The sequence below is a fragment of the Cajanus cajan genome, chromosome 3 (genome assembly GCF_000230855.2).
Source record: "Cajanus cajan strain Asha chromosome 3, NIPB_CcT2T_4, whole genome shotgun sequence".
Classification (NCBI taxonomy): Eukaryota; Viridiplantae; Streptophyta; class Magnoliopsida; order Fabales; family Fabaceae; genus Cajanus; species Cajanus cajan.
The window spans coordinates 5,624,006-5,639,878 of record NC_138519.1 but is presented as its reverse complement, the minus strand read 5'-3'; the positions used below and the strand labels follow the sequence as shown (position 1 = coordinate 5,639,878).

Below are 15,873 nucleotides of genomic sequence, written 5' to 3'. Positions count from 1 at the left end.
ATATTAAGAAAAATTCAAGTCCTGTTTATCCTAAATCATTAAAGAAGATCATTCACCATTTATCATATACCAAATCCAATTATGTTAGACGTGAGGAGGTATTGAAAAAAACTAATGTTTCACATCGATCGGAGATAAAATAATTAAAAAGTATATATAAATAAGAGACAATCTCATCTTATAAATTAATTTTTTTAGGATTGAATTATGTCCAAACTCATTATCTAAGATAGAAGATAAAGTGAAATAATAATCAATGATAAAAAATTATAATAAAATCAAATACATGTGTAATAAAATTTAAAATTAAATATAATATCTATTATTAATTTTTAATTGATGTTTATTATTGTACTTCATTCCCAAAAGTGAAATATCTTTGGAGAAGACAAATCCAAATAAAAATTGTCATTTTAGTGCTTGCAAGTAAATGTTTCAGAATAAATTAAAAATAACGAGAGCATTTATTAATTTAATTAATCAGTTGAATATAACTAATAAATATATTAAAAAAATGTCACAGTTTTGGTATTTAGAATCGGTATAAAATTTGATCAAAAAAGAATCGTTACGTAATTAACCGTATTTAGTAACCATTTAAAGATATTAATTTGTTAAAACGTAAAAAGAAAATTTATAACGGATTATTCTTTAATTGTAATTATTTATAAGTATTTTTCGGTATCTTTTTTACATAAATATATATATATATATATATATATATATATAGTTTATTTTGATAACTATTTATTGGTATAAAGTACTAACTAACTTTGTCAATGAAAATTGGAAAACTTTAGCTAAAATCCTAACTAACTGTCTTAATTAGTAAAATTTATTTTGTCGATTAACAAAATTCGAACTTCAAACATTATTTAAGATGGCTGGATCCTTTTTAAGTTATTTAAAAGTAAAAAATGATATTATATAATTTCTTTATCTTTTTCTCATGGAAGAAAAATATTTGAAATAAATGTACTTCATAAATAAAAATTTGGGATAATTCAGTATCTAAACCCGAATTACATATTGGAGTCTCAGCCAACAAGGCATCCATCTACATTCACAATATCCTTCAATCATGGCTATTGTGATTCATCTTTGTTTTTGTTTCTCCCACATAATAATCTTTCACCTTGTATATTCGTTAGCTCAATCTGATAATTATATCATCCACATGGACACGTTAGCCATGCCTAAAGCATTCTCCACCCAACACGGTTGGTATCTCTCTACACTTTCCTCTGCATTAGAAAATGCCCAAGTTCTTACCTCCAATGACAATAATAATCTCGAAATCGCTTCTTCTAAGTTGATTTATACCTACACATACGCCATGAGCGGTTTTAGTGCAAATTTGTCACCCAAAGAGCTTGAAGCTCTCAAAAGCTCCACAGGTTACATTTCTTCCATACCAGATCTTCCAGCTAAGCTTGACACAACTCATTCACCACAATTTCTCGACCTTAATCCCAACACGGGGGCATGGCCTATTGGGAAATTTGGCGAAGATATCATTGTTGGGTTGGTGGATACGGGAATTTGGCCAGAAAGTGAAAGCTTCAAAGATGAGGGGATGACTAAAATCCCTTCACGATGGAAAGGGCAATGTGAAGATAGCATCAAATGCAACAACAAACTCATTGGAGCTCGTTTCTTTCACAAAGGAGTGCTTACTAAATACCCCTATCTTGCCAGAAATGAGAACTCAACTCGGGACACACAAGGACATGGGACCCACACATCAAGCACCGTGGCTGGGAGCCAAGTTGACAACGCATCGTTCTTTGGCTATGCCAATGGATCAGCGAGAGGAATAGCTCCACGTGCGAGAGTAGCCATGTACAAGGCCTTGTGGGAAGATAGAACCATGTCATCTGATATAATAGCCGCTATTGATAGTGCAATATCAGATGGGGTGGATGTTCTTTCCTTGTCACTTGGACTTGATGATGTGCCCTTGTACAATGACCCTATTGCTATAACCACATTTTCTGCCATGGAGAGAGGCATTTTTGTGTCCACATCAGCAGGAAATGATGGGCCTAACCCTCAAACCCTTCATAATGGAATACCATGGGTCATAAATGTGGCTGCTAGCACTTTGGATCGTGAATTTCGCGGGAGTCTTGTTCTTGGAAATGGTGTCAATATATTTGGCTTGTCACTCTATCTAGGAAACTTATCTATCCACCAAGCTCCTATTGTTTTTCTGGACTCGTGTGACGATTTGAAGGCACTGGAGAATGCTAAAGGCAAGATCGTGGTGTGTGATGATAAAAGTGGAGTCCTTGAAGATCAAGTGTCCTATGTGGGTTCGTCAAATGTTGTTGCAGCAGTGTTCATATCAAGTACCATTGACTTGTCATTTTTCATACAAAATGGTTCTGCGGCCATTGTTGTTAACCCTAAAAATGGAGAAATTATCAAAGCTTACATCAAGAATAACTCTAGTGCAAATGCAAGCATGGAGTTTAAGATAACAACTTTGGGTACTAAACCAGCACCGAGTGTGGATACTTACAGTTCCCGAGGACCATCAAATAGTTGTCCATTCGTGTTGAAACCAGACATCACTGCTCCTGGTACATCAATATTAGCAGCATGGGCTCAAAGTCTACCAGTGGCATTTTTTGGGTCCCAAAACCTTTTAAACAACTTCAACTTTTTAACTGGCACATCCATGGCATGCCCACACGTGGCAGGCGTGGGAGCACTGTTAAAAGGAGCACACCCTGATTGGAGCCCTGCAACAATTAGATCAGCCATTATGACAACATCAAACATATTTGACAATACTAAGGAACTCATCAAGGACATTGCTCATGGTTACAAACCAGCCTCTCCTTTGGCCTTGGGAGCTGGTCATATTAACCCCAACAATGCTCTTGACCCTGGACTTGTTTATGATGTGGGAGTTCAAGATTATGTCAACCTTCTTTGTGCATTGAACTTCACTCAACAGAACATCACCACCATCACTAGATCCTCCTCTAATAATTGCTCCAATCCTTCCTTGGATCTCAACTACCCTTCTTTCATTGCTTTCTTCAATGCCAATGCTCCTTCTAATGACTCAAGGGTAACATGGGAATTTCAAAGAACATTGACCAACGTCGGGGAGGGACAACCAATTTATACTGCAAGTGTGACACACATCGAAGGGTTTAATATGAGTGTCATCCCAAACAAGTTGGTGTTTAAAGCGAAGAACGATAAATTAAGTTACAAATTCAGGATTGAAGGTCCAAGCATCGAGAGTTTTGGATATATCACTTGGACGGACATGAAACATGTAGTGAGAAGCCCTATTATAGTCACAGCCTTGTAATTTAATTTCTAGATTAATATTGTGATGAAGTAAAGCTATGCACATATGTATGAAGTGAAAATGTATCTATATAATAAATAATTAAATATATCTCTATATTTTATTTAATAAAAATATTTAAAATTTATTAATATTTATTAGATCAATTGATGTTGTATTTGATTTTTAAATTTTAAAGTTTTAAATTTAAGTTTTATATTTATAAAAGTAATTAATTTTTAATATTATTTTTTATTATTTAAAATTTAAAAATAAAATCGTCTTAAAAAATTGTATATATTAAATAAATTATCACCTATATATATTATAAATTATAGATGAATTGTCCAATACTTTTCTTTAGATATATAAAAATGATATTTTATGCGTATATATTTACATCATGTATTTAACTTAAATATACACATTTTTAATAAGAGATATTATAATGTATAAATTGGATTATATTTTGTAATTTAAAAAATATGATTTTTATAATAAATAAATAAATAAAACATTAATTAAAATAAATAAATTTGAGAGTATTTAAATTTTTAGATTACCATATAGTAAAATTTTTCAAGGCTTCTTTGTGCCGGTAAACACACAGTTTTACCTTATATTCATAGTTTTTTAGTTTCTAGAAACTTCAACGTTTTAACAGTGTGTGGGAATTTACAGTGAGAGTTTCCCTTAGTAATTTTTTTTTTTTTTTGCAATTTTAGTCAGCTAAGCTAACTGTAATTTTAAATTTGAAAAATACAAAATTTCTTCCTTTCTCTTTTCTCTATTTCCTTCTTCCACCCGCTCCACAAAAAAAAAAAAAAAAAAAACTGGTTTACATTTATTTGTATAGAGTGATGGATAATTGATTAATTTCTCATATATTGCATAGATATTTTTATATTTAGTTTTAAAATAAAAATATGTAATAATATAATGATATAATTATGTATCTTGAAATAATACAAAAAAGTATAACAAAAAAAATCATTAATCATGAATTGTTTAATTACATATAAATAAAATAACAAAAATATTTTTAAAAATGATTAAATTATTTTATCAACACATTATTTATAAAGGGTTAAATATGATTTTAATTCCAACAAAATGAATAAATTTTTATTTTTGTTACTGTAAACTTTTGTTATTTTTAATTGCTCTAAAATTTCAAATTATGTTTTTAATCCTTATTATCATATGATCATTGTAACATTGTAGATTTTTTTATTTATTTACAATTGTTATTTTTGTTAATTAATTTATAATGTAATTAATTGTGAATTAGTTATAAAACTCTAAGGATCTGCTAGGAAGTCTAATGAATTTTTATTGTTTAAGAGTTGTTTTGAACTGAATTCAAGGTTAACCAATTATGAGAGATTATATAAGGTCTTTCTTAAGTATGAAATACCAAAGATAAACATGTATTTTTGGATCAAATATTATTTATCATATTTAATAAATATAATGTTAAAATATGTATGTTAAATATATATATTTTTTCATAAATATATTTATATTATAAATTTATTATTAAATAAAATATAATTATTACAAAATTTAATATATATATATATATAAATTGACGTAGATATATAAAAGTGTACATATATAATTGATTTTATAAATTTAATTTTATTTATTACTTTTATAAATTATTTTAAATTTAATTATTTATTTTATAATTTATTATTAAATGAATAAATGATAATAAACTAAAAATAGTTTAAGATATATTTTAATAAAAATATATTTTAAAATTTCATGATATATTATTTACATTCTCGATATTAGTTGTATATGTTATATGTGTAACGCCTAATTCTAATACCTAAATTATACATTATAAAATTATAAAATTTTATAATATTTTATAATTATATCATTAACAATATCTATATATTTATTTAATAAAAATAAAAGTAAAGAAAAGAATATCTTGTGAATTTAATACATAACATATCATTCTAAAATATTTAGAATAACGTATTATTTTACACATTATTCATTTTCCTTACTCTATTAATACAATATATATATTCATAACGGAAAGAAAATTACAATTAAAATAATATGATTGACAAGTAAAGTTATAACAGATCCATCAAATAGCCTCCGTATTCCAATTTCCTTCCATGTAGGACAGCAGTAACAATAACAGCAAAATGATCTGGAATCTCAAGTTGATCCATCTATTTATAATATATTTAATTAAAAAAAAACAAAGAAAAGAAAGGAGTAAGAACAATATCCAATAAATACAATAATTCGAACGAATAAACATAATTATTTATGTATAAAATTTTAACATATATATATATATATAAATATATATTTATACAGATTAAATATTAGATTTTCTTGATACAATAAAATTTGAATTATACTTGTAGTGACTAGTCAGGATAAATGAGCATCATTATAACACCAACCAAAAATTATTCCACCTCCATTTCTTACTCATTTAAATCCCCAAGGTTAAACCTCCAGCTACAAATAATTCAAACTTTATCGTCTATGGCCATAGAGTATTAATTATCTTTAAAATGAGTAAAAGACATTTTAACAAATTATATTAATCATAAAAAAAATTACTCAAAATAGATTTAAGAATAATCATTATGTAAGCTTTAATTAAATAACACAAATTTAAATAAAATATATTAAGAGCACTAATTAATTAAATGACAATGACAATTATTATAAAATAATTAAACAATATAAAATGTGAATATATTAATAATTATTATAGATAAGAATAATCATAGAATAAGTAATAGTAATTAAAGGTTAAACAAATATATGAGGTTAGAAACACCCCACTAAATAATAACGTAAATAAATAAACATAATAATTAAAAGTTAAGTAGTTAGATGAGGTTAGGAACACCTCACTGAATAAATATAATAATAACATAAATAAACATTGTAATTAAAAGTTAAGTAGTTAAATGAGGTTAAGAACACCTCACTGAATAATTATAACAATAACATAGTAATTAAAAGTTAAGTAGTTAGATGAGGTTAGGAACACCTCACTGAATAAATATATAAATATAGTGAGGTTAGGGTCACCCCACTAAATAATAGAAATAACATAAATAAATAAACAGGGTAATTAAAAGTTAAGGAGTTAGATGAAGTTAGTAACACCTCACTGAATAAATATAACAATAATGAGGTTAGGGGCACCCCACTAAATAAATATAATCAAGTAAATGACATAAATAAATATACATAATAGTATATAAAATTTTAAAAAGATAAGGTTCTCCTCCCCCTTACCTAGATAAGTAAGAGTTGAAACTAGTGCAATATCTCTCTAAAAACTTGGGCAGAATCTCTTCCTCTTTCTCCTTAAACAAGGCACTAGAGCAGAACCTCCTTTTCTTTCTCCTTCTCTCTCTCTTACTTTCTCTCTCTATTTCTCCAGAATTTCCTTCTCTCTAGAATTCTGAATTTTCAAAACCTTAGGCCCCTATTTATAGAAATTTTGAAGTTACTATGCACTATGCACTATTCATTAAAATAATATTATAAGTTACTATGCACTATTCATTAAAATATTCAAATTAATTATAAAATTGAACCTTGCTTCCCTCGTGCCACCCTTAGCAGCCATTTACTATTCACGTATACGTATATGTGAATAGTAAAAATACGTATATGTGAATAGTAAAAATACGTATACATGAATAGTAAAAATACGTATAAAAATATGATAAACTTTCTAATAATCTCAATAAATATTTAAAATCAAAATAACCTGTTTTATTTAATAAAATTTTGAATATTACAATTCTCCCCTACTTACAGAAATTTCGTCCTCGAAATTTTTATTGCTTAAAATAAGTAAGGATAATTTTTCTTAACTTCTTCTTCGAGTTCCCAAGTAGCATCTCCAGTAACATCATTCCAGATTACCTTTACCAGTGTAATCAGTTTGCCTCTCAACTGCTTGATCCTCCTGTCTGCGATCTGTACAGGCATTGTTTCAAATGTAAGGTTATCCTTTAATTGTACTGTATCAGGCATTATTATATGAGAAGGGTCAGAAATATATTTTCTTAACTGAGACACATGGAAGACATTATGGAGATTAGAAAGAAAAGGTGGTAGAGAAATTTGGTAAGCAACAGGACCTATTTTTCTAAGGATTTGATAAGGACCAATAAATCGAGGAGTGAGTTTCTTTGATTTCATTACCCTACCAATACCAGCTGTTGGTGTAACTTTCAAAAATACATGATCACCTTCCTGGAATTCAAGAGGTCGTCTTCTTTTATCAGCATAACTTTTTTGTCTGCTTTGAGTCATTCTCAATTTTTCTTGAATCATTTTGATCTTTTCCGTGGTTTGTTGCACCAATTCAGGACCCAAGATTAAATTCTCTCCTGTCTCAAACCAGCACAAAGGAGTTCTACACCTTCTTCCATATAAAGCTTCATAGGGTGCCATACCTATGCTAGAATGGAAACTGTTGTTATAAGTGAATTCAATCAGAGGCAAGTATTTGTCCCAACTACCAGAATTCTCTAGCACACAAGCTCTCAATAAATCTTCTAGGGATTGTATGGTTCTTTCTGATTGTCCATCTGTTTGAGGATGATATGCAGAGCTAAGACGAAGCTTAGTTCCTAATGCTTGATGTAAACTTCCCCAAAATCTAGAAGTGAATCTAGGATCCCTATCAGATATTATGCTAGATGGTACCCCATGCAACCTTACAATCTCTCTTATATACAGTTCAGTCAATTTTTCTAGAGAATACCTAATGTTGATGGGTAAGAAATGAGCAGATTTTGTTAGTCTATCCACAATAACCCATATGGAATCAAACTTATGAATTGTTCGTGGTAAACCAACTACAAAATCCATTGCTATATTGTCCCATTTCCATTCAGGTATATCTAAGGGTTGTAACATTCCTGCTGGCTTTTGGTGTTCTATCTTAGCTTTTTGACAAATCAAACATGTAGCCACATATTGTGCTATTTCCTTTTTCATTTTGGGCCACCAAAACATTCTTTTGAGATCTTGATACATCTTTGTTGCCCCAGGGTGTATGCTCAACTTGCTCTTATGTGCCTCACCTAAAATTATTTTCTTAATTTCTGAATCATTTGGTACACATATCCTATTATTAAATCTCAAAACTCCTCTTTGATCTAAATCGAATTTTTCACCATCCTTTTGACCTATCAACCTCTTTTTCTTCTGAATGAATTTATCAACTACCTGAGCCTCACCAATTTGTTCATGTAAGTCACTAGTAATTTGAACCGCATGCAATTGTATTTTATCTTGACTTACCGTAGTTGATAAACTCATGTCTCTAAATTTTTCTATCAAATTCATCTATTGAATCATTAATGAGGAGACATGTAAGGATTTTCTACTCAGTGCATCAGCCACAACATTGGCTTTCCCTGGATGGTAATATAATTCAAAATCATAATCTTTCAAAAATTCCATCCACCTTCTTTGTCTCATATTCAGTTCCTTTTGATCAAACAAATATTTCAAACTCTTATGATCACTAAAAACATCAAACTTACCACCATACACATAATGTCTCCATATTTTGAGTGCAAAAACAATGGCAGCTAGTTCTAGATCATGGGTTGGGTAATTCCTTTCATGAGCTCTTAACTGTCTAGAAGCATATGCTACTACCCTTCTATCTTGCATAAGAACACACCCTAATCCCATTTTTGAGGCATCACAAAATATGACAAATTGTCCATTAGGATTGGGTAAGGCTAAGACTGGTGCAGTAGTTAATCTTTTCTTAAGCTCCTGAAAACTATTCTCACATTTTTCGGTCCACTCAAAGGGTTGTCCTTTCTTGGTGAGTTGAGTTAAAGGCATAGCTATTTTAGAAAATCCCTCAACGAATCTCCTGTAATATCCTGCCAAACCCAAAAAACTACGGATTTCTGTTACCGTCTTTGGAGGTTCCCATAGTAGAACTGCTTCTACCTTAGATGGATCCACAGACACTCCATCTTTGGAAATCACATGTCCTAAAAACTTAACCTCCTCTAACCAAAATTCACACTTAGAAAGTTTGGCATACAGTTGTTTGTCTTTCAGGATTTGGAGAACAGTTTGAAGGTGTTCTTCATGCTCTTCATGAGTTCGAGAATATATGAGGATATCATCTATAAAGACCACCACAAAATGGTCTAAATACGGACGAAAAATCCTATTCATATAATCCATGAACACTGCAGGTGCATTGGTTACTCCAAAAGGCATTACTTGATATTCATAATGACCATACCTTGTTCTAAATGCAGTTTTCTGTATGTCTTTAGCTTTCACTTTGATTTGATGGTATCCTGATGTTAGATCTATCTTAGAAAATACAGTGGCTCCTTTTAATTGATCCATCAAATCATCTATCCTAGGAAGAGGGTATTTATTCTTTATGGTAAACTTATTTAATTGCCGATAGTCCACACACAGTCTAAAGCTTCCATCTTTCTTTTTGACTAACAAAACAGGAGCCCCCCAAGGTGATACACTAGGGCGTATGAATTGTTTTTCAAGTAACTCCTCTAATTGTTTCTTCAACTCAGCTAATTCAGAAGGTGACATCCTATAGGGTGCCATTGAAATTGGTCCAGTTCCAGGTATTAAATCAATCGAAAATTCAATCTCTCTGTCAGGTGGCAAACCAGGAATATCATTAGGAAAGACTTCAGGAAAATTTTGAACGACAGCTATATCTTTCAAGTTGACTTCCTCTTTAGCTTCCATAGAGGATAAGATTAAATATCCTTGAACTTTACCCCAAGGAAACTTGTTTATTGGTTTAGATAATGAAATCGATAGGTCCTTAGGATCAGAAAATATTATAGACTTTTCTGCACAATTAAGAAGAACGTGGTTGGAAGATAACCAGTTCATACCTAAAATCACATCTAATTGTGATAAAGGTAAGCAGATCAAATTTACAAGAAATTTTTTATCGCCAATAAAAATAGGACAGTCTGAACAAACCTTATTGGCAATTACAGATTTGTTTGTAGGGGTTGAAACAATCAAATTATTCTCTAAAGAAGAAATTGGTAATTGGAGGTATTGAACACAATTATTGGAGATAAAAGAATGAGTTGCGCCTGAATCATACAGTACATTTAAAGTTTTGCCTTTAATGAAACATTTACCTTGTATTAGATCGTTGTTTTGAGCAGCTTCAGTTCCGGTCATGGTGTAAACTCTTCCAGTTGTAGAAGGTCTTGGTTTGGATCCGGAAATATTCACGTGCGTCTTTGGTTGTCCACACTCAGAAAATACATGACCAGGCTTTCCACACTTGAAACAAACAGGTCCTTTGAGATGACAATCTTTAGTATAATGACCCTGTCCACACTTAAAACACTTGGCTTGATTATTAATGGACCTATTGGAATTTCCTGCAAATTGAGAAGATTGGGGTTTCCATTGTGGTCGAACATAAGGTTTTCTTTCATTATCCCTTTTCTTACTAAATTGAGGGCCAAAAGATTTTGGTCTATTATCCTTATTATGATCAAAACCTTCCAAAAATCGACACTTGTGTATTAATGTGGGAAAATCAGAGATTTCCAATATCCCTACTGCCTTTCTTAATTCTGATCTAAGTCCATCCTCGAATTTAATACACTTCATCCTCTCATCAGGGTGATAAAAGAAAGTAGAGTATTTTCCCAATTCCTCAAACTTAGAAGCATATTCTCCCACTGTCATATTCCCTTGTTTTAACTGCATAAATTCTATTTCTTTAGCCCTCCTAACATCATTAGGAAAATATTTTTCAAAAAATTTGGTTTTAAATACTTCCCATGTAATGATTATTCCCCCTCCTTCTAATAATCTCCTGGTACTATCCCACCAATATTCTGCTTCTCCTACTAACATAAATACTGCATAATTTACTTTTTGGTTGTCAGGACAGTTCATAGCTCGAAATATTTTTTCTATTTCTTTAATCCATAATTCAGCTTTTTCAGGATTGTATCCTCCATCAAATTGGGAAGGGTTATTGCTTCTGAATTCTACAAGTCCTTGTGACTCTCCTGTTCTTCCTGGTGGTTGATTCCTTAACAAGGCGGCAGCCATGTCCCTAATAGCTTGTACAGCCTCTGTTAGTTCGGTATTCCTTCTTCCTGCCATCTGTAATTTTATAGATTAGCTTATAATAGAAACATGGTTAGCACATTTCCCCAAGTTACACATGGAACGTTGCTCTGATACCATTAAATGTAACGCCTAATTCTAATACCTAAATTATACATTATAAAATTATAAAATTTTATAATATTTTATAATTATATCATTAACAATATCTATATATTTATTTAATAAAAATAAAAGTAAAGAAAAGAATATCTTGTGAATTTAATACATAACATATCGTTCTAAAATATTTAGAATAACGTATTATTTTACACATTATTCATTTTCCTTACTCTATTAATACAATATATATATTCATAACGGAAAGAAAATTACAATTAAAATAATATGATTGACAAGTAAAGTTATAACAGATCCATCAAATAGCCTCCGTATTCCAATTTCCTTCCATGTAGGACAGCAGTAACAATAACAGCAAAATGATCTGGAATCTCAAGTTGATCCATCTATTTATAATATATTTAATTAAAAAAAAAACAAAGAAAAGAAAGGAGTAAGAACAATATCCAATAAATACAATAATTCGAACGAATAAACATAATTATTTATGTATAAAATTTTAACATATATATATATATATATATATATATATATATTTATACAGATTAAATATTAGATTTTCTTGATACAATAAAATTTGAATTATACTTGTAGTGACTAGTCAGGATAAATGAGCATCATTATAACACCAACCAAAAATTATTCCACCTCCATTTCTTACTCATTTAAATCCCCAAGGTTAAACCTCCAGCTACAAATAATTCAAACTTTATCGTCTATGGCCATAGAGTATTAATTATCTTTAAAATGAGTAAAAGACATTTTAACAAATTATATTAATCATAAAAAAAATTACTCAAAATAGATTTAAGAATAATCATTATGTAAGCTTTAATTAAATAACACAAATTTAAATAAAATATATTAAGAGCACTAATTAATTAAATGACAATGACAATTATTATAAAATAATTAAACAATATAAAATGTGAATATATTAATAATTATTATAGATAAGAATAATCATAGAATAAGTAATAGTAATTAAAGGTTAAACAAATATATGAGGTTAGAAACACCCCACTAAATAATAACGTAAATAAATAAACATAATAATTAAAAGTTAAGTAGTTAGATGAGGTTAGGAACACCTCACTGAATAAATATAATAATAACATAAATAAACATTGTAATTAAAAGTTAAGTAGTTAAATGAGGTTAAGAACACCTGTGACACCCTCTACCCCAACATAAATACAATAGATATAAACCATCTATATATAAATTCTTTCTTAGTCTAATATAAAATAATTATCTCAAGTATCATTGGGTAAAAGATGCACATTCATAATTTATACACATAAATATTAAATTCAAGAAGTTATTATAAAACAAAGATTATAAATTAATCCCAGTAAAGGTGGCAGAGCCTCCTAGTTAGGAATTAACTTATAATCTTTTAGTAAAATTATAATATGACAAAAATACACACTTTCAACATAAATAACATAAAAATTACAAAAGAAAAAATAATAATAATTTAACAATAAGTCTAGCTAATCCCGATGTCACATCCTATCAGAGCGAAACCCAAACAGAAGCCTAAGCTTCACCACCAACATCCTCAGCCTCATGCTAATTATCTGCATCATAATTTAAATATACACAAAAATGACAAGGGAGTGAGAAACTTCTCACTCAGTTGCAGATATAGAAATAAAAGTTAAATAGCACACACACACGCAATATAATTCACATATATAATCAATCTCACATATATGCTTATGTATAATGATTTTCTTGACTTGACTCACTAATGTATGCATGTGGCGCCATACGGAAGTTTACATATCATCATTGGTGACCCGAAGGCACACCTATACAATTGTCGGTGACCCTAAGGTACACCTATCATTGGTGTTCATACACCTCGTTAGCATATCGTGGGTGACCCAAAGGTACACCTTGTTAGTCGTGGGTATGCGGCCTCAGCGGCACACCTGGAGTAATATGTGCATATGATGCATGTCATACATTCACAGACTCAACCTTTAGCATGTTACACATATCATATTCATATTTCATAATTAAGAATTATTTCAATAATCCAATTTAATAGTCCAATAGTCCAACAGTCCAAACAGTCCAACAGTCCAAACAGTCCAATAGTCCAACAGTCCAACAATCCAACAGTCCAGAGGTTGCTTAGGTATCATATTTTTCAATAATAATATATTAAGATCTTTTAAGTAAAGTAGGAAGCTTAAAAGGTAATATAAGATAATAAGGAGGCTCAGCCTTCCATTTAAATAATAGATTACAAATTTATAAATACTTAGGAGGCTTAGCCTTCCATTCAAATAACAGATTCTAATATGTAAATAAATAAGATATAAAACAAAACACATCAATAATACATATTCAAAGAAATAAACAACAGGCAAGGGATCGGGAGCCAATCCAACAAACAGACTATTTAACAATTATTTCTACACCCCCAAGCAAGGTTTCCCACTCCCCCCCTTACCTGGGTTTACAGAAATTTGGGCAGAATCTCCTCCTCTCTATCTTTCCTTAAAAGGAATCGGAATTAGGGCAGAATCTCTTCCTCTTTCTCCTTAAACAAGGCACTAGAGCAGAACCTCCTTTTCTTTCTCCTTCTCTCTCTCTTACTTTCTCTCTCTATTTCTCCAGAATTTCCTTCTCTCTAGAATTCTAAATTTTCAAAACCTTAGGCCTCTATTTATAGAATTTTTGAAGTTACTATGCACTATGCACTATTCATTAAAATAATATTATAAATTACTATGCACTATGCACTATTCATTATTATATTCAAATTAATTAAAATTTTGAAACGGAAAGAATCCGCAGCCCACGTTTCAGCCGCCCCTTCACTGTGCAATTGCATAGTAAAATACTATTCATTAAAATAATAATATAATTACTATTCATGAATAGTAAAATACTATTCATCCAAATAATTTGAGTTTTGCGTAAGCGCTTACGTTTTTTCAAAATTACTATTCATATGAATAGTAAAATACTATTCATAAATACGTATTCGTAAATAGTAAAATACGTATACATAAATAGTAAAAATATGTATACATAAATAGTAAAATACGTATACGTAAATAGTAAAATATATAAATAAAATACTTATTCACATAATAAATACATAAAAAAATATTTCTTTTCATTAAATAAAATTTGGGATGTTACAATTCTCCCCTCCTTTTAGAAATTTCGTCCCCGAAATTTTTGCAATGGTAAACTCTTTGCATTCTTACTTCTAATTCTTATGCAACATCACTACCTTGTTGATGTACAACTTATCCTTAAATCTCAAAACTCCATCCACTCCAAATTTAAACTCACTCTCCATACCTTGATTCAAGTTCTTTACTTCTCTTTCCATATTAGACCATCACGCTTCCCTTGCGCCACTCTGATACATTTTAGTAACTCCTAAATAAATGTTAAGAGTACTCTTATGTCCTTTCAAGTTTTATAACTAAACATCCAAATGTGTCCTTTCTAATCTCTTGCTTATTTGGGTCACTAATAAAGGATCTAACTCCTAGTTCCTCTAATCTTATCTATTAATCTGATAGTTACTTCCAACATAAATAATTCAATGCTACTAGGGTAATCTTACACATCAAGCATAAGTTTCTAAATTCTGCAATCAAATTCAATCCTTAAATCATCAAAATAATAATTTGGTTATCATTGTAATCCAGATATTTGCCACAACATCAACACCTAAGCATTAGATACACATATCAGATCACTAATTTTACTACTCTATCTACAACCAATTCAAACTCTTCTATGATCAATTCTAAAGATCAGGTACCTAAGCATAATGTACACTCAGTATCCACATCAGTTCTCAAGTTTCACCATTTCATCTTCACCCAAGTCATAATCATATCCATCACCTTAACCTATAGCCTTATAACTTGTTACCAAAATAAATCAACTAATTATGCTCCTATAATTTTCTTCAACAATCCATTCGCTATTCATACTTAATCTCACAATACTAGAAGTAACCTTATAATCCAAACTTAAATTTCTAATTTAAGCCAAAAAGATTCATCTCTCTAATCATAATGAAAGATAAAGATTTCCTCAAAACATCAATCACCACAATGGCTTTAACCAAATAATAAGATCAAAATTTTACTCCTTAAGAAATTTCAACTATTTCTTTTATCTCGTATTCAACCCCTTTGGTCAAAATATATTTAAGGTTCTTATGATCACTAAATACCTCAACCATAGAATCATATAGTTAGTGTCTCCAAATCTTAATATAAATGACAAAGTCGCTAACAAGGTTATGGGTAAGGTAATTTCTC

The 15,873-nt window shown here is 30.0% G+C and overlaps 1 protein-coding gene across 1 annotated transcript; it reads left to right on the top strand.

Annotated features, from left to right (window-relative positions):
* The first annotated feature begins 754 nt into the window (after positions 1 to 754).
* Positions 755 to 4,071, top strand: LOC109809168 (subtilisin-like protease SBT3). The gene has a single exon (XM_020372406.3). The coding sequence runs from the start codon at positions 1,082 to 1,084 to the stop codon at positions 3,329 to 3,331; it is 2,250 nt and encodes a 749-aa protein (XP_020227995.2). The 5' UTR covers positions 755 to 1,081; the 3' UTR covers positions 3,332 to 4,071.
* Positions 4,072 to 15,873: the final 11,802 nt, after the last annotated feature.

Coding starts and splice junctions, on each gene's coding strand:
- LOC109809168 (XM_020372406.3), top strand. CDS start 1,082: ATGGCTATTGTGATTCATCTTTGTTTTTGTTTCTCCCACATAATAATC.